This window comes from Aspergillus chevalieri, chromosome 6, assembly GCF_016861735.1.
Source record: "Aspergillus chevalieri M1 DNA, chromosome 6, nearly complete sequence".
Classification (NCBI taxonomy): Eukaryota; Fungi; Ascomycota; class Eurotiomycetes; order Eurotiales; family Aspergillaceae; genus Aspergillus; species Aspergillus chevalieri.
In genome coordinates, this window is record NC_057367.1 from 743513 (window position 1) to 760693 (window position 17181).

Here is a 17181-nt window from a genome sequence, read left to right on the forward strand (position 1 = left end):
TAGAAAGACTCTAAATGTCTTGGCCTTGGCATTCGTATTACCGGATAATACGGATACTGTACTGTACATATCCAAGGAGATAGAGAAATACAGAGGCGCAGACAGATTCTGCTGGAGTTGGCCTAGCAGAGTACGGAGTACGGAGAGATGGCCTGTGATCAATAGTGTCTCTAGTCTCGCGCTAGTCCAAATCGAGGATATAAATTACGGTACGGTAATTGTCCCACAATAGGCACCTGGAATCGATCCGCTCGCCAAGCGTGACTCTAATTGGCTCCGCGACCGCCCTCTGGAGCCCGCCGAGAAGTCCTCTGCCTTGGTTCTGTTTCCGTCGTCATTTTCGCCCGCGCGACTGGGCTACCCTCCACTTTTTTCTTCCTTCTTCCTCCTTCTACTCTTTCTTGTCCTCTCCGTTTCTTTTTCTTCTCTTTCTCTCTTTTTCTTTTTTTGTCATCCGCTGGGCGAGGCTTGACTTTTCTTGTCTGCTTACTATACTTGTCCTCCTCTCTCCCTTCCCATCCTCCCCCCGAGTTGCGACCTGCCAGATCACTTCACCCGGGTTGTCGATCTAGTTATCCAAACTACCCTTTCCGGCAATCTTCTGGACGTCCTCTCGCATGCTGCTATACGATTTCGATCTGACCTGATAACCTCCTCCGTCCCTTGCAGCTACCACGAGGTTACCGCCTTTGCTCGTCCGCTTTAGTGGCACTCTCGCTGTTTCCGCCGTCAACAAACACCCCCTCCATGCCGAGCCACAGCGCGTTTCGGGATACGCCGCGGAAATCGATTGTTTCTGTGTCTGCCCAGATCGGGATATCGACCTTGTCGGACCACGGGAGATCTTAGATTCGCGCTACGTACGAGCGAAACACGGCCGAAGAAGGAGTGGAAGTAAGATAAGAAGGGCCCAACCATGGCGTGGGATCATTTGGATATTGATAAGCCGCATTTGGCTTATATGATCCTGGGTGGTTTCACCGGCCTGTTTATGTTATGTTCTCTTTTCGTCAAGGAGAAGCTCTATATTGGTGAGGCGACGGTGGCCACGATCTGTGGTATCATCTTCGGGCCTCATGCTGCCAATTTATTTAATCCCCTGGAATGGGGTAATGTCGATAAAATCACCCTCGAATGTTCGCGCATTGTCCTGGTTGTGCAATGTTTTGCCGTTGGGGTCGAATTGCCCAAGGCCTACATGGAGCGCCACTGGAAGTCCGTCTTTTTGCTTTTGGTCCCTGTAATGACTTGGGGTTGGTTGATCACCAGCCTGTTCATTTGGTGGATGGTGCCGCCACTCAATTGGCTTGAGAGTCTGCTTTGCGCCGCCTGCGTCACGGCCACTGACCCTGTCTTGGCTTCGTCCGTCGTCGGTAAGGGTAAATTCGCCAAGCGGGTTCCCAAGCACTTGCGTGACTTGTTGTCTGCGGAGTCCGGCTGTAACGATGGTATGGCGTTTCCGTTCATCTATCTGTCTTTCTACATTCTACGCTATCGCCCGGACTCGGACAAGGTCGCGCTGGAATGGTTCTGCACGACCATTCTGTACGAGTGTGTCGCGGGCGCTATCTTCGGCTTCCTCATCGGTTACTTTGCGCGTCATTCGATCAAGTTTGCGGAACGCAAGGGGCTGATCGATCGTGAGAGTTTCCTTGTATTCTACTTCGTTTTGGCAGTGTTCTGCGCTGGTTCGGGTAGTTTACTGGGTATGGACGATCTTCTGATCGGTTTCGCTGCCGGTGTCGGTTTCAGTAACGATGGTTGGTTCACGGAGAAGACCGAGGAGTCCCACGTCTCCAACGTCATTGATCTTTTGCTGAACTTGGCGTTCTTCGTTTACTTTGGCTCCGTCATCCCGTGGGAGGACTACAATGCCCCCGACCTTGGCCTCACGCCTTGGCGACTTGTTGTGATTGCGCTTTTGGTCATTTTCTTCCGTCGGATACCGATAATGCTGGTCTTAAAACCGGTAATACCGGACGTCAAAACATGGCGGGAGGCCCTTTTCGCCGGCCACTTCGGTCCCATTGGTGTCGGTGCCGTTTTCGCTTGTATCCTGGCCCGTGCCGAATTGGAAACCGACAGTACGCAGCCGCTGCCTGCTAGCGACCTGTCCAGAATAGGTGAACTTGAGCATCCCGAATGGAACGCTGTGATCAAACTTATTTGGCCCATCACGACCTTCATTATCATTTCGTCGATATTGGTGCACGGATCGTCCATCGCGGTGTTCACTTTGGGCAAGCGTATCAACACCATGACGATTACTCTGTCGTACACTCAGGCCAACGAGGAAGGACCGTCTTGGATGAACCGACTGCCGCGCGTGCAGTCGTTGGCCAAGGGATCTATGTCTTTCCGGAAGCCTGAAGAGATGGATGAGTCGTCTAGCGATCAGTATCCTCCGGGTACATTGCCGCCAATTGGTGTTCCAGGTAACTTCCTGCGTCGTGTGAAAGCGGAGGACAAGGACGAGTCTCCAGGTCCCAAACCCACTCGGAGACGTAGAAGACGCCACCGCGACTCTAGTGTTGGCGGTCCGATTAGCCAGTCTGCCATCGCTCCTCAACGACGACCTGATCAGGAGGAAGACAAAGAAGAGATGGAAGAACGTGACAGGATCGAACGTGAAGGTTCTCCGCCATCTCGCGAGCGCGAACGCTTTGGCCGTGAACCCGCTATGGAAGTGTATCTCGAAGGTACTAAGATGATTATGGAAGACGAAGAAGGCAATGTCCTCAGAACGGAGGATGTTGGCCACATGTCTCGCGAGGATCAACAGAGTCACATGGAGCAGGAACGGCAGAAGCTGGAGCAAGATTTGTCCGGGAAGATCGCCAAGTCTAAAGAGCAGCAGCACGCCAAGACTGAAGGCGAAGACGTTCAACACGCGGTTGGCGAGAAGACTGGACACCCGTTGCAGAAGGCTCGTCAAACTCTGGGACGATGGGTTGGTCTAGGCAAGGACCGTGCTCAGGGTCCCGAACCGTCAGCCGACGAAGAAGAAGATGAAGCCATCATTGAGGCCAAGAAGAAGCAGAAGAAGGCTGCTGATGAGAAGAAGAAAGAAAAGGGTCGCTCTGCGCACGCATACCAGTTCGGTAATACCATCATCGTCGAGGATGAGGATGGTGAAGTCATCAAGAAGTATTCGATTCCCTCTGCGACAACCGATGAGCCCGACGCTCCCAAGCCTGTCCGTCGTGGATTGACGCGCATGGGAACCTGGTTCGGCAAGGAAGACCAGAAACCCGAGTCCTCCAAGAACGCGCAAGAAAACAAGAAGGCCAAGGAAGACGAATGGCTTGCCGACGATGGTCTCCGTTTCACTGTTGCTGAGAACGACGATGTCGAGGACAAGGGTGTCAACCACAAGGGCCGCCGCATGAACAAGCACGAGTTCATCAAGCAGATCCAGAACCTGGGTCCCAAGGCTCGTCACGATATGGTCAAGGAATCCGATGCTCCGGGACAGGTCAAGGATATGGCTGAGGATCAGTTGCATGCTGCGAACCGTCGTGAAAGCCGGAAATCGCAGACCTTCGAAGCTCAGGCCCAAGACATGAAAAAGGCTCAGGAAGCTGCTGCTCAGAAGAAGGACGATGGAGAATCTGTTAGCACCAGCGATCTGGAAGATGAGTCGTCTGACGCCGACGTTCCTGTTCCTGGTGATAACGTAGCTGCTTCACTTGCGCGCTTCACCCGCGGCAGCTCGGCTCAAGAACGTCGCGACCAACTTGGCGGAGAACAACCCTCTTCTCGTCCTCGCACTCGCCGCGACTCTGAAGATGACGGCACCGAACGTATCCCACCTGCCCAACTCCGTGAAGCAGCTGGTCTCTCCCCCTCACCTCGCTCGAAGCCCACCGCAGCAGACGTAGACGACACGGGTGAAACACCCGCCGAACGTCGCCGTCGTCTCGCAGCTCTGGGTGAGATCAACGACGATTCCGACTCTGATTCCGTCGCTGTTGATGAAGACGATGCATCAGACAGCGAGGAGAATGGCGAGCGCAAGATCCAGTTTGCAGATGGAACTAAGACCGGTTCTGAGAGTGGCAATGGTGGATCGACTTCAAATGGGGAGAGTTCGAGACATCGCCCTACGATTTCATGGGGTGGTGAGAAGGGCCGAGAGGGGCAGAGTTGATTTTTTTTTGAAGGAAACTAATCTGGATGGAAATAAGACGGGGTGAGTTGGCTCTGACGGATTTGCGGTGTGCTGTCTGCCTGCTTCAAGCAGCACAAATGCATGCACCTAATGCTGTCTTGTCTACCCTGTCTGGCCAGTCATCCTTGACTCTCATTGACTAATGAAGGTGAGATGAGATGAGACGCTTATGCTTGCTTGCTCGCTTTATACATAATACCAACCCCCCTGTTAATGTACTTATCTACTCGTCCCTTTTTGCTTCTATTTTGCTTTGCTATGCTATCAAGTCAGTTTGCTGTCTTGCATGTGTTTCAATAGGCTTGCTTTCTTACTATTGTTGTTGCTTTTCTATCTTTCCTTCTTCGTGTCTCTTTACCTTCGTGTATGTAACTTAGGCTCGACTTAATTTTAGACTAATGCGGTATTCACTGCTATAAGTTATACCTTGAAAGTTTTGGGTGTATTTTCCGTAGTGAATATATATGTCCTCCGTCGCGGCAATTAAACATCTATCATCCATTTTCCTTCTGTTAGACACTCATCCTCTTAGCTACACGAAGGGACTTATAGAGCATGTTTGAAAGATCTCGATTACATCCCCAATCTACTAAAGAGGTTGTTTTGTATGCACCCAACCAGGCCATAAAACACATGGACATAGTGATCAAACGAAGCGTCCTGGATTCGTCTTAGGGCGTCATCCCAACAAAGCCTTTTGCTCAGACCCGTTGAGTGGTACTGATAGGACATGCAAGTGAGGAGCCGGTCCGTTTCTCTATCCAGGGATCATGTACCTGGCCTTGGTTGCCTGGCCTGCTCTATGTTTTGCCGTCGTGGTTGATTACTCCGATGAGAGAAGAGAGGGTCCCCTTAGCTCTTTCCTGCTTGTCCAGTATCATGGGACATGGCATCTGGGAGTGGTGGTTCTGACTTGTCTATCTTGTCTGGAGATGAGATAATGTGAATGTATTTCCGAAACGGATTGGGCTGGAACATTACCCGTTATGGCACCAATACAATGAGCAGTCGATGGAAACTACGAAATAATTGCTTATGAGGTCCTATTCGACCATGGATTTGTTCCGCATCAGAAATGACGGAAAGAACCATACCAGGGCTCGCACGCAGGCTAACCACATGTAATGGAGAGCCGCCATCGAAGGAACTGATATGGACTTACCAATTCCCGACACCCGACAATAAGAAAGTGATTCACAAGACCTCGAATCTTTTTTCAATCATGAATAGCATCTCTCTCCTGGGACAGCTTTATTGCTGTCACCAATCCTCTACTGTTCGACAAAGATGGCCATTCGCTCGCCAGTGCGATGGCCAGTGTTGCCGTGCGATATCTCACACGGCTCGACAAACACCAATTCCTAGTGGTGGTTTCATTGCCTCGACACTGGATGTACTTTCCGGGAATTATCTAGAAAAAAGTCAAGACATTCTATCCCAAGGGACTGGTAGAACATAATCTGGCAGATCTAGAACGCATGTAATGGTACGAAACAATTTCTTTTACACGCCTAATCCGGCCATAAATATCATCGTTATCAAACAGCCAGACAGTGCTGAAGATTCAGCAGAACATAAAAGAGCGTTCACCTAGAGAACCATGTGATTTCCGGTTACCTTTTCAAGACATGCACATATGTCCTTGGCCTGCTAGTACTTCCTTCCAATGGTTCTCCACAAAATTTGCGGGTATTAAGCTGCTCTGATGAATCCTCCTTAACGATTCTTGTTGGGATTGTTTAGCAGAGCAACTGCATTGGAATTAGACGTCTACTATGTCAGCGCCCTATAGGATTCGATTGAGGCGATAGAGAGGTGGGTGTTATAGTACAACCTATATCTTGTTTGAGCATAAGCTGATTGTTTTTATAGAACCCGACTGACGATCCAGAATATAACACCATGGAAACCACTAATAAAAATCAGAGATCAGCTGGTTAAATTCTCATCGAGGACAGTTTAACGAACGATCCAATGACCGCGTTACTAGTAAAAATGTGGGTTAAACTTATTAACTGGTTGCCCTAGATCCCTCACTTCGCCGTGGCCGATTCAATTGCTGCAGGGAAGAATGTGCCAACGGTGACTCTGACAGTGCCGTGAGTAGCGTCATCCTTGAAGTTAATGGTTTTGACCCCAGCCCCGGCGCTAACTGCAAAATTTCTGATATTCGCGGTTCTACTTAACTTTTAAGAGAAGCCCTAGAATGACTCAACGAATACCGGCCTTCCAGAAATTCCTCACGAGGCCCAACAGTCTCGGCGTTATCGCTGCTAACTTTAGCCTACTCTCTGACATCCATACATCCAAAGTCCACTTCTAATAAATTTGTAGCCAAGACCTGGCGCCGAAGCTGGTCCTATCTCTCTAGTTAACCATGGCCTCCTAAGCCAACTTCAACACTTTTCATACAAGATCGACCTCAACGAATGCAACACTCCTACATCCACGGAAGGCACTACGTCGCCTGCACTGCTGATGAAAAGCTCCGACCTAGTCAGCAGGTACACACAAACCCTCCACCAAAAAGTCTACGACTACTCCCGCCAAGGCAAGCCCGTCCTCACGCTCGGAGGAAACCACTCGATAGCAATCGGAACTCTCACGGGCGTCGCCAGGGCTATTCGGGAACGCGTGAATGGAAAGGGGACAGCGGTTGTGTATGTTGATGCGCATGCGGACATTAAGGCATTTGATATGCATGAGGTTAGAAAGTACGTGCACCCACCAAGCCGTGAACCCAATAAGTATTAACAAACATGACAGAATGGGTATCCAAAAAATTATGGACATGGTCCTCGAATATATCGGTGACAACACACCAATCCATCTATCCTACGATATCGACTCTCTCGATCCGAAATGGGCGCCCAGCACCATTTCCCGGTTGACGGGGGGTTGGATTTGGCTGAGGGGACTTACATTGCGCGTCGCATTCATGAAAATGGTAGTCTTGTTGCTATGGATTTGGTTGAGGTTAATCCGGGCGTTGAGACGGGGGCTTCGGGGCTGAGTTTGACGTTGCGATCTGGGTGTGATGTTATTTGGAGTGCGATGGGTGTAGTTTAGGTATTTGGTAGATCAATCGTCTGGAACGTTTGTTCATTATGCGCAGAAACTCAGTGGAAGTCTAATAGTTTGTTTGAGACTTCATCCTATAAAATCGCAGTAGCTAGTGTGCTATGCAGTCCCTAACATAAAATTCCATGAAATCCCCTCATAAACTCATGATATACGTCCAACAAAAGTGGGTCATGCGAGAACTCCAATTATGAGTCTAGTTTTGAGCGGAAAGTTGCGATGTTGCAGGCGAGTATTGATGGGCTCAGGAGGGAGAATGAGAGGTTGAGGGGGTTGTTGGGTTATGTCGATGCCAGTGATGGAGGGAGAGGAGCAGAGAAGATTGCTACTGCTGCTACTGAGACCGGGGCTGGTGCTGGTACGAGATATGATGCTGGTTCTTCCGAAGAGGTATCTCAGACTCGGACAATATCCATGAGTGATATACATCCGAGGACTGGGCTTGGAGGAAACGGTGCGGAATTGTCTCCGGGTACTCCGGGTGCGGCCCTTTCGCAATCATCCAAGGTCAGTTCTGCTTGCTTCGATCGTTCTGTGTCATATAATATACTTATTTTCCATAGATTATGCCGCCGGGCTTGGTTGGAAATCAATCATATTATTCCGGGACATTTGAATCTCTCCAATGGACCACAAGCATTCCACCTTCGCCATCTAGTATGCTCTGCGGAATCTCTACGGATCTCGCAAACCCAAATCTGAACGACTACCTCCCAAAGACTCCCGGAGGATCAACCTTCCAACTAGACTGGCTTCAATGGCTCTCTACTACTCCTGCCGACATACCCAGCGGTGACACCGTCAAAGGAACAGATACAACACTCTCCACCGCTGCCTTTGGACTCATGCGCTATAACAAGCGCAATTCGAGTATCGGTTAAATCGAGGCAAAGTTACGTTGCGGGTATCGAAGTGCAGTGTTTCAATGGGAGGGGTGTAGGGTTCAGAATTGGGTGTTACTAGCCGTATTTTCTGAAATAGCATAGTTTTGTCTGTCTGTTTTGATTGAAACACGGTACCTTTGCTATATACATTTGAAAATGCGTTTGGCATTAAGGCTTGATGGCATAGACCTGGAAGGACCCTGGAACGCAATGTTAGCAACGTTACACTTCTATGTAGGGATAGGCAACTCACCAGCCCACTCATTAAAATCAATCTTCGAAGAATCAACCTTCGTACTCGTCGAGCAACCACTCGACCCACAGCACGACCCCGGTTCCAGCGCCTTATAGACATTCAAATTCGACTTCGCATCCAGAATCAACACATCTACCACTGTCAGTCAACTTCCTCAAAAATGACCAACATGAAAACTATACCTTTGAACCCAGCCTCCGCTAACCACCCCTCATACTCCCGCACCAAGCTCGCCCCTGCAACACACCCAACATACAACGCCATATCCCCACTAATACTCTCCGGCAGCGGCTTCCTCGCCAGGATATCGCTAACAGCAACGCGGCCACCAGATTTCAACAGTCGAAAGATCTCGCGGAAGACGGACGGTTTGTCGCTCGCAGGGACGAGGTTGATCACGCAGTTGCTGATTATGCAGTCAACTGTAGAGTCGGGGAGGGGGACGGATGTGATTCTAGATTCGAGGAAGGAGGTATTTGCGAGGTTTGCGTTTTGGGCATTTTTCATTGCGAGGGTTATCATGTCCTACTTTTCTTTAGTACTAGTAGTACTAAGAGGTACAGGGGGCGAGATGAGAGGGGGAGGGGGTGGATGTATGTACTCTACTCATATCAATACCAATCGCCCTCCCCTTCTCGCCGACCTTCTTCGCAGCAAGAAAGACATCAATTCCGGCGCCACTGCCAAGGTCGAGGATCGTTTCGCCTTCTTTGACATTTGCCAGTCCGACTGGGTTTCCGCAGCTTAGGCCTAGATTCGTTTTGTCAGGGAGAGAGGCTAGGTCGTCTGCGGTGTAGCCGAAGGATTTGGCGATATTTTCTTCTTTGGTTTGTTGGGTGGTTGGGGAGGTAGTTCTACGTTTGGCGATTTCGCCGTAGTGCGATTGTACGAGGGTGTAGATGTCTGGCATGGTGGTAGTTGCTGTTGCGGAAGTGTAATAGTAGTTCTGTGAGTCTGTACAGGTATAATTAGGTGTCATTACTCGAGGGTTAGAGAGAGAGCGACATCCTATATGGTATCCCAATTGAACTGGAAGGTCCTGGTACACTAGAAGCAATGTGATTGGCAGACCGATAACTGGCATGTCACCACTTAGGGCATATCGGAAGTAATATGTCACCGTATACAATACCAAGTAATGCACTGACAAGTGAACAATCAGTCAGCATTATGTCTTATCTAAGACGATGAGCTGTTTCAGACGATATGGTTGGTTTGGAAGCGGTAAACGGTGCTGAGCTGTTCCTGCAGCATGTGTTGTCATGTGACGTTGTGGAGAAACTCGCTGCCAATGAGGACAGCTGCCAGGAGGAGACGGTTGAGATGACTGTCAACATGGACCGGGAACAGGGGGTTGTTGTACGAGTGGCATGACATGTCACAATTGAGGGACGGTGGGATACGCAACGCAGAGGACAGTAGTACAGTGTTCTAACTAACGAGGAAAAGCAGAAGGTAAAGACAAGAGGGCACTTTTAATATATACCAAGTAACAGATTAGCATTGAGCATTATATCACAGTAACCAACAGCATCCGATATTCCGTGGTGAATCTAGAATACCAGTCCGAGGTCTATAGACCAAAACAAACAAAATGGGCCATTCATCGTAAAAGGGGTAATAACAAGACGGAGCATATCCTCGTCGTGAGATCAGACGTGTAGTTATTAAGGATAAATCATGTAGATATCCAAGATATGTTCTTCCATGAGATTGGCTTGCGATCATGATCGTTGAAAAAGAGAATCCACATGCTAGTCGTCCGGAAATCGTCGTATGTACATTTTAACGGTAGTCGCGGTCGCTCCGGTCGTATTCACTGCCAGGGCCACGGCGTCCGTCATACTCGCTGCCGTTACGGCGGTCGTGGCGCTCATGGCGCTATTCAATTAGCACTGATATTTCCAAGAAGATCAAAGGGAATGTACCTTTCTCAACGCATCGAGGCGCTTCTTCTTGGTGTGGGTGTTGACATAGGTACCGATAACAAAGCCGACCAAGTTGAAGAACGGCACCCAGGTGTGCTCGGGAAGGAACTTCTGCGCAAAGGCAAGGGCCAGCGGCGAGGTGACCCAGCTAACCTTCATGACGGGCATGATACCAGCGCGCACGGTAGCGCGAACCTGGTGGATGTTCCGCGCACCGGCGATGACACCCATGGACGCGAGGTAGACGACATTTTGGATGGGAGCGACCTGAGGTCTCATTAGCCTTTGCTCGACTGGTATGCGTGATATGGAATGTGACGCACGAGAAGATTGCTGAAGATGATCTGCAAGATCTTGGCCTTCAGACTGGTACGACCGGCGAAGACCTTCTGCATAATGCCGACGAGGAAGTGTCCCAGCGGAGCAGAGACAAACATGCCGTAAAGGGACATCTTAGGCACCCGATGGCTGAAGTAGTGGCCTTTTTTGCTAACATCCTGCGCGATCCAGGACGCGAGGAATTCTTGCAGGGCCGAGAGGACACCGGAGGTAAGCATCTTGGTACGGAGCGGGTTCGATTGGAGCTGGCGCAGGTAGAGCTATTAAAATCATTCTTGTTAGCAACAGCAGCCTTTTTGTCTTTTTTTTTTTCTCAGGGGACATACAGCGAGATAGCCAATCTGTGTCGGTCCGCCAGTCAGGCGCTCACCAACCAGATGCGCCAACTCCTTGGTTTCCTGGCGCACCGACTGATCCTGGAGCGAGTCCTGGATTTTCTCCTGGACGGCCTCCTGAATCGTATCCTGCAGCTTGACAGACATGGTGATTGATGTTCAGAGGTCTGGTGTGGTGGTTGGAGGTTCGCGTGCGATAACGGAGCTAGTCAGGTCGTCGCGGCGACAACACGAGGGCGGACAAGTCAGAGACAGCAGTATTTGTGAGAAATCAGATGTAATTATGGAGAAACAGTGGGGTTGATATAAGAAAAGTAATATTAAGAGTATGGGAAGGAAAAGAGAGAAAGAGAAAGAAAGAGCACGGTTGTTTATTTGTTTCAGCCGACGATGAACGACGGAGGAGGCTGGGAAAAGGCAATTGGCCTGCCGAGGTCAGCCACTATTTATATACTCCTCCCTCTTCCCCAGACCCACGATGCACGTAAGGAAGTATAGAACAGTCCTGCGATTATGCAGAGAAGCAATTGAAAAAGAAGAAAAGAAGATAAAAAACAGCATCAGTCGGTGAGAGCTGCTGTTTAGGAATCTTCCGTGGTTAAGTTAGTGTTTCTAGTCCATCAGTCATGGAGTCGGCAGATGCTTCGGGATCTCCGGGTCAGGTACATTGTGAGGTTATGCAATAGAACAGCTGGAGCTGGAGCTAGATCTGCTTTATAATGGGCTTATTGAGGGGATTATGGTGCTGAACCGAGGTTCGGTGGAGGCGACTTTGTATATGCTGTCGGGATACGGAGCACTCCGATATATATCGAACATTAAAAAGAAACAGGAGTCATCAATTACTACCAGATCGCTAAAGGTATAGCTAATCAATATTCCTGTTATAGCACAACACGGTAGTAGTATTATCAAGTCTAAAGGATAGCAGTTGTATACACCCTAGTACTGCTACGTAGAGCTATCAATATATATCCTGTTGCTATACTGTGCAAACAAATGCATACAATGCTCCTCTTTCACCATCCCACATCTATACAACTTCACTACTCTTCACTGTCGCCGAGAACTCACAATCAGGCAGCTTTCAATCTCCCCTTTCTTTTTTATCCAAGATGCGCTCTTCCTTTCATATCCATCATATCTCAATTTTAATCTCTATGTCTCAACAGAACCATGGCCCAGAGACGCTACTCCAACCCTGTCAGGTACTACAGTGTGCCTCCCACCGCGATCGCGACAGAGCCTAACACCCTAATGACCACTGTTGCAACGTCAAACCACTCACCCACCCTGCCGACAATCACCTCACCCAGACCGTCTCCCCCAAGGCAGCCCCAGCGGACATTCATCCTCAACCACCCGCCTCTGGGCGAAGCGGAACGGCGCTGCCCACATGACGACCTGACGCCAATCGAGGGCATGTCAGAGATGTTCCACTGTGACGAGTGCTGGCACAAGCCTGAGCTGGGTTGGCTCTGGACCTGCACGCAGGACGTCGTGGGAGAAGACGGGCTTATTGATCCGAAGAAGTGCGCTCTTCTAGAACAGAAAGCGTACATGTCTGTTTTGAGTGGTGCGCATGACGAGGATAATGTGAAGATCATGATTAAGCAGAGACTGGCTCTTTTGAGCAGGGAAGAGTTTCGTTCGCCTCAGAATATGGAGCAGGGTTATGCAGCTGTGGGCCAGAGCCAGGATCGGAGACCTAAGGATGAAGCGTCCACGCCGGAACGACAGAAACATGTTCGACAGAAAAGCCAACGCGTGCGATTCGCCGAGGAGAACTCGTACAGATCACCGTCTCCCTCGGTATACCGCGATGAGGAGGAGGATAAGAGTGTGGAAGTGCATCACAACACCGTCCCAGAGCAGCAAAGCGTTGCGTCGGATGAAGATAACCATGCTGAGTACGTAGCTTGGCTGAATATGATCACGAACATGAGGAATGAGACAAAATTTGGACAGCTCAGGCCGGAAGTCAACACCTCGCAATCACCTGCGAACGTTGGTAGCAACGGATGGGCGCAGTCCATCCAAGGCGTTCACGCGCAACAACAGCAAAGCTCCGACAACAACGCTCAGTTGCAGACCAACGGATCTCAACCGCAAGCTATCGATCGCTCGTATATTACACGGCTTCGCCGTGAGATGCACAGTTTGGATTACCACGAAGCCATCGCGGACATGCATAAAACGTCTCGGGTATCCCCGCAACAGCTTAGGGCCCGCCACCAACCTGAAGTCTCACGCTCCAAGTCTTTCCGTTCGCACTTCCAACGCTCCCATCAGGGATCACACAGCCGTGACGATGAAAACCAGATTGCAGCGCCTGTACCTGTCCGTCCGGCGTCTCACGACTACAGCAGACCGCACCAAAGCCCTGACCATCACACTGGACGCCATGAGCAACTCGGCTCTCACTACCGTGGTGTCCAAAGTCCGCCTGAAACGTTCCGGGGGAGGGCTCTAAGTCGCTCAAACAGCCATCCCGCGCGACAACCGCCAGGCCAAAACATCCGCAGGGTCCCGTTTGTGCTGAATATCCGCGATCCTGAGGAGAACCAGAACTCCACCGTGCAAGTCGCCGCACGTGCCATTGGGTATATCCCGAAAGAGCGTCTTTCTCCTGAATACCATAGTCCTCCGCCTGCAGCGCATGAGCAGCCCTCTTACAGGACTACCAAGCCTCTTCCTCCTTCCCCGCCGCCGCCGCCGCCGCCCCGTCGGCCTAGGTTTCTGTTTCCTTGCGGTTATAAAATCTGCTCGACATGCCGGGGAGTGAGGATAAATGAGATGCTCCCGGCGACTAGGTATAATCCTGAGGAAGAAAGTGCGCGACCATCGGCCGTCTCCGAATGGACTCAGCAGTTCGATATCCAGGAACAGCCGATGTTCTTCCGTCCTGACTTCGAAGACCTGAGTAGTGGCCTGATGGCGAAAGATGGCATCCTCATACGAGATGTGCAATACTTCCTGGCACGAGACAACGATCCCGACATCCGGGGACTTATCGCGAGTCACATTGTCAAGCTTGGGGAACCTAGCCCTGCACCTGCGGATGAGAACCTCGCGTCTCGAATGGAATGTCTCGCGGCTGAATCATTGAGCGGAGGAAGTGACAATTCAACGGATGAGAGTGTGGATGCGGTTGGACAGAAAATCATCTAGTTACGGGGATGGCCTTGATGCATGTGAAGATCACTGTTCACAATCCACTGTTCGTTTTGGACAGACAATGAATGAAATACGAACCTTTTGGTGATACTGACGATGTATGATTATTGGATATGATTCTTGTCTGTTTTATGTATCATTAGCTTCAAGTAGGAAAGAAAATGATGATTAATGGCAATTTCAATGGCCGTAGTTATCCCATTAGCCGTGGGATCAGGACCTATCACGACGTCAAAAGCAATTCTACTGTACCATGATCCATAGAAATCAAGACCCCCTCAGATGGGGGCCATGCCATTCTTTTACTCTTATACTCCATTCTGTCACAGTAAAACGACGGCAATGAAGATGATCCCACGCTCTCATTTCACCGTCCATATTAACCTGCGGGTTCCGCCCTTCCGAATTCCGAGCCTCGGTCTCTGACTGAACGGCTATCGATTATCCCCGATAAATAGGACTTTCCACTCCGTACACCTACCAGACTCGCATACACACACAACGACGCCATGGCAGACAACGAGAAGCCCCCTGCTGAGCCAACTGAGCAGGCTGAGCAGCAGCCCGACGACAGCGGCAAGGCGAGCCCCGCGCCTTCGCAGTGCCAGATGCAAGCAACGCTCCAAGCGACGGATCGTCTGGTCGGACGAATTGATCGGTATGCGCCTCTACTGTATTTCATAAATATGACAAGCTAATAAAACAGATTGATATCCACCGCTGCTGGCGAAGAACGAGCATTTGCGGCAATCAGCTACTTCTCCCACGCCCTGTACCACTTCCTCGGCTCCGCGCCAGGAATCGCAATCCAAACCCGCCTAGGCCTCCTCGCGCGTCTACGAAACCACTCCAAAACGGCCCTTACCACAAACCCACCAACACCACCAACCCAATCGTCGCCATCCCGCCTCCTCGCGCTATCCTCCCTCTTCTCCGAAACCCGCTACACCCTGCGCCTCTTCGGCCTCGTCCCGCTGTGGACCTGGGGCTCGCAAACCCTCAAGTCACCCCCCTCAGACCGCCTCATCTACTCGCTTACACTCCTGCAAATCATCGCAAATGTCCTCTACCAAGCCCTCGAGAACATCGGCTACCTCGCGTCCAAGAATATTGTCTCGAAACGCTTCGTGGACCGCTGGGGCGGGATCGATAAATTCTATCTGTGGAGCACGCGCGCGTGGTTCGGGCATATTGTGCTGCAGTTCGTGGTGCTGTGGAGGCAGCATGTGCTGAGGAAGGCCAAGGCGGCGCTGATGTCGCAGGAGAAGGAGGAAGTGTTGGCGGGGGAGGTCAGGGCTTGGAAGAAGAGTTTGGTGAATAATTTGTTTTGGGCGCCGTTGGCGCTGCATTGGAGTTTTGAGAAGGGGATTGGGGTTCCGGGGAGTGTAACGGGGGCTGGGGGGTTTATGGCGGGCGCTTGGGGGTTCTGGGATCTATGGGCGTCGACTTTGGGCTGATTTATTATATATTTACCTTGCTGTGCTGTATTCAGGGTATCTAGATGGTGTGTATTGTATATCAAGTATGTAATAAAGGTATGTTTAGAGCAACCATTCGCCATGATCCTCTTCTATGCATTCCAACATCTCAACCTGCCCTGTATAAAACTTCGACCGTCGCTTGCCTGACGACCGCGATAACGCCCCCTCAACCCCCACCATCCCCTTACACTGAGACCGTGCAATATGCTCATAGAACGAACCTACCAAAAACTCATCCAACGACCACGCCGCCCCCTCAATAGGAACCAGCCCCTCCAACGAACCCCCCTCATGCGCCCAACAAAAAGCCCCCGCTTCCACAGCCCGCACATTACACACGTGTCTCTCACCCGGAACCCGCTGCTGAATATCCACCTGCACACTAACCAACTTCATCAACCCAGCCTCCAGCTCATAAATCGCATTTCTTTGCTGCTCGTTCAACCCGAATACGAGCAGTCCTTCGACAGCGGCTTGCGGGTCCGGCGATGGCGCGATCACCGGCATTCCGGGGTCGGAGAAGCGGTAGAGTTGGTAGCCGAAGAGCGTGGCTTGGGTCATGTTGCGGGCGATGGGAGTGGTTTGAGGCATGTCGGTGAAATATTTTAGGACTGTGGGAAGCATGAGGGGGTCGTAGACGAAGCGGGGGGACGCGCCGGGTTGGTTTAGGAGGGTGGTTGTTTCGTCTTCTGTGAGGATGTTGTTTAGTGCTTGGGCGTAGTCTGAGGGGTACCACGGTTTGTATTCCATTGCGCGTGACCTGGATAGTTCTGGATATTGGAAGAGCTCAGGGAAGTCTGATTTATTCAAGTCCTGAAATAAGTTAAGCATAAGACACCTGTATCTGTGTTAGAGCGATGAACCTGAACAAAGCTCTCTTATATCAGAAACAGAGGCTTGTTGCCTCATGTCTCTGATGAGTGTTCAGTAAAACAGCCATCCTTTCAGCCATAGACATCCTGGAGGCTCAAAGCAGAGCCATGCTGGTCATAGCAGGCATTCACGGCACAGGCAGCCTTGACTCGCATAGGCGGATCCTACGCCGCAAGACAGCGGCATAACATAACAGCCACTCGAGGTGTGATGCCTGGAGTCCACTTGACCTCTTGACAATCGGTAGATCGTAGATCATATTTCATATGATAGCATTAGCATCTCTCACTCTTCCACAGAATAACTAACTAGTTAAAGATGAATCACATAATACGACCAGCTTCCATGGGCTTCTCCGCCAGCGGGCGGTGGCCAGAGAGACCCGCTTATTAAGTCATCCGGGCCCAGCAAGCGTATCGTCACTGACCATCTCTTAACGGACAGCTCCAACTTCCAACCTTACCACCTCTTTCTTCCCTCTCTCCCACTTATTACTCCCTCCCCCTTCCATCAACACTACCTGGTTTGACTGGACCATCTCTAACTCTCATTTTCTGCTTTTCTGCTTGCATTTCTTTTACGTTATTCTAGCTGGAATCGCCAGCGTCGTCACAGGTACCTTTTGAGTCTACGTTGCTTTTAAGAGCTTGTCAAAG

General features: G+C 50.5%; 10 protein-coding genes across 10 annotated transcripts; 6 read left to right on the forward strand and 4 right to left on the reverse strand.

The window, feature by feature from the left end:
* Positions 1 to 916: 916 nt before the first annotated feature.
* Positions 917 to 4150, forward strand: ACHE_60247S (Na+/H+ antiporter Nha1; the record flags this gene model as incomplete). Its single annotated transcript, XM_043281400.1, has 1 exon — positions 917 to 4150. The coding sequence occupies one exon, from the start codon at positions 917 to 919 to the stop codon at positions 4148 to 4150; it is 3234 nt and encodes a 1077-aa protein (XP_043138883.1).
* A 2499-nt stretch (positions 4151 to 6649) lies between these two features.
* On the forward strand, positions 6650 to 7184 carry CAR1_2 (arginase, catabolizes arginine to ornithine and urea; the record flags this gene model as incomplete). Its single annotated transcript, XM_043281401.1, has 2 exons — positions 6650 to 6885; positions 6938 to 7184. The coding sequence occupies 2 exons, from the start codon at positions 6650 to 6652 to the stop codon at positions 7182 to 7184; spliced, it is 483 nt and encodes a 160-aa protein (XP_043138884.1).
* Positions 7185 to 7471: 287 nt separating this feature from the next.
* ACHE_60249S (uncharacterized protein) lies at positions 7472 to 8133 on the forward strand (the record flags this gene model as incomplete). The annotated part of the gene is made up of 2 exons (XM_043281402.1): positions 7472 to 7759; positions 7816 to 8133. The coding sequence occupies 2 exons, from the start codon at positions 7472 to 7474 to the stop codon at positions 8131 to 8133; spliced, it is 606 nt and encodes a 201-aa protein (XP_043138885.1).
* Positions 8134 to 8304: 171 nt separating this feature from the next.
* ACHE_60250A (uncharacterized protein) lies at positions 8305 to 8899 on the reverse strand (the record flags this gene model as incomplete). The annotated part of the gene is made up of 3 exons (XM_043281403.1): positions 8305 to 8336; positions 8390 to 8524; positions 8575 to 8899. The coding sequence occupies 3 exons, from the start codon at positions 8897 to 8899 to the stop codon at positions 8305 to 8307; spliced, it is 492 nt and encodes a 163-aa protein (XP_043138886.1).
* A 43-nt stretch (positions 8900 to 8942) lies between these two features.
* Positions 8943 to 9302, reverse strand: ACHE_60251A (uncharacterized protein; the record flags this gene model as incomplete). The annotated part of the gene is made up of 1 exon (XM_043281404.1): positions 8943 to 9302. One exon carries the CDS (start codon positions 9300 to 9302, stop codon positions 8943 to 8945), a length of 360 nt encoding a protein of 119 aa, XP_043138887.1.
* A 296-nt stretch (positions 9303 to 9598) lies between these two features.
* ACHE_60252S (uncharacterized protein) lies at positions 9599 to 9766 on the forward strand (the record flags this gene model as incomplete). Its single annotated transcript, XM_043281405.1, has 1 exon — positions 9599 to 9766. One exon carries the CDS (start codon positions 9599 to 9601, stop codon positions 9764 to 9766), a length of 168 nt encoding a protein of 55 aa, XP_043138888.1.
* Positions 9767 to 10177: 411 nt separating this feature from the next.
* Positions 10178 to 11141, reverse strand: ACHE_60253A (Mpv17/PMP22 family protein; the record flags this gene model as incomplete). The annotated part of the gene is made up of 4 exons (XM_043281406.1): positions 10178 to 10273; positions 10321 to 10587; positions 10644 to 10919; positions 10986 to 11141. The coding sequence occupies 4 exons, from the start codon at positions 11139 to 11141 to the stop codon at positions 10178 to 10180; spliced, it is 795 nt and encodes a 264-aa protein (XP_043138889.1).
* A 1029-nt stretch (positions 11142 to 12170) lies between these two features.
* ACHE_60254S (uncharacterized protein) lies at positions 12171 to 14165 on the forward strand (the record flags this gene model as incomplete). The annotated part of the gene is made up of 1 exon (XM_043281407.1): positions 12171 to 14165. The coding sequence occupies one exon, from the start codon at positions 12171 to 12173 to the stop codon at positions 14163 to 14165; it is 1995 nt and encodes a 664-aa protein (XP_043138890.1).
* A 515-nt stretch (positions 14166 to 14680) lies between these two features.
* Positions 14681 to 15628, forward strand: ACHE_60255S (uncharacterized protein; the record flags this gene model as incomplete). The annotated part of the gene is made up of 2 exons (XM_043281410.1): positions 14681 to 14829; positions 14878 to 15628. The coding sequence occupies 2 exons, from the start codon at positions 14681 to 14683 to the stop codon at positions 15626 to 15628; spliced, it is 900 nt and encodes a 299-aa protein (XP_043138891.1).
* An 84-nt stretch (positions 15629 to 15712) lies between these two features.
* On the reverse strand, positions 15713 to 16402 carry ACHE_60256A (gamma-glutamylcyclotransferase family protein; the record flags this gene model as incomplete). Its single annotated transcript, XM_043281411.1, has 1 exon — positions 15713 to 16402. The coding sequence occupies one exon, from the start codon at positions 16400 to 16402 to the stop codon at positions 15713 to 15715; it is 690 nt and encodes a 229-aa protein (XP_043138892.1).
* Between the last annotated feature and the right edge of the window lie 779 nt (positions 16403 to 17181).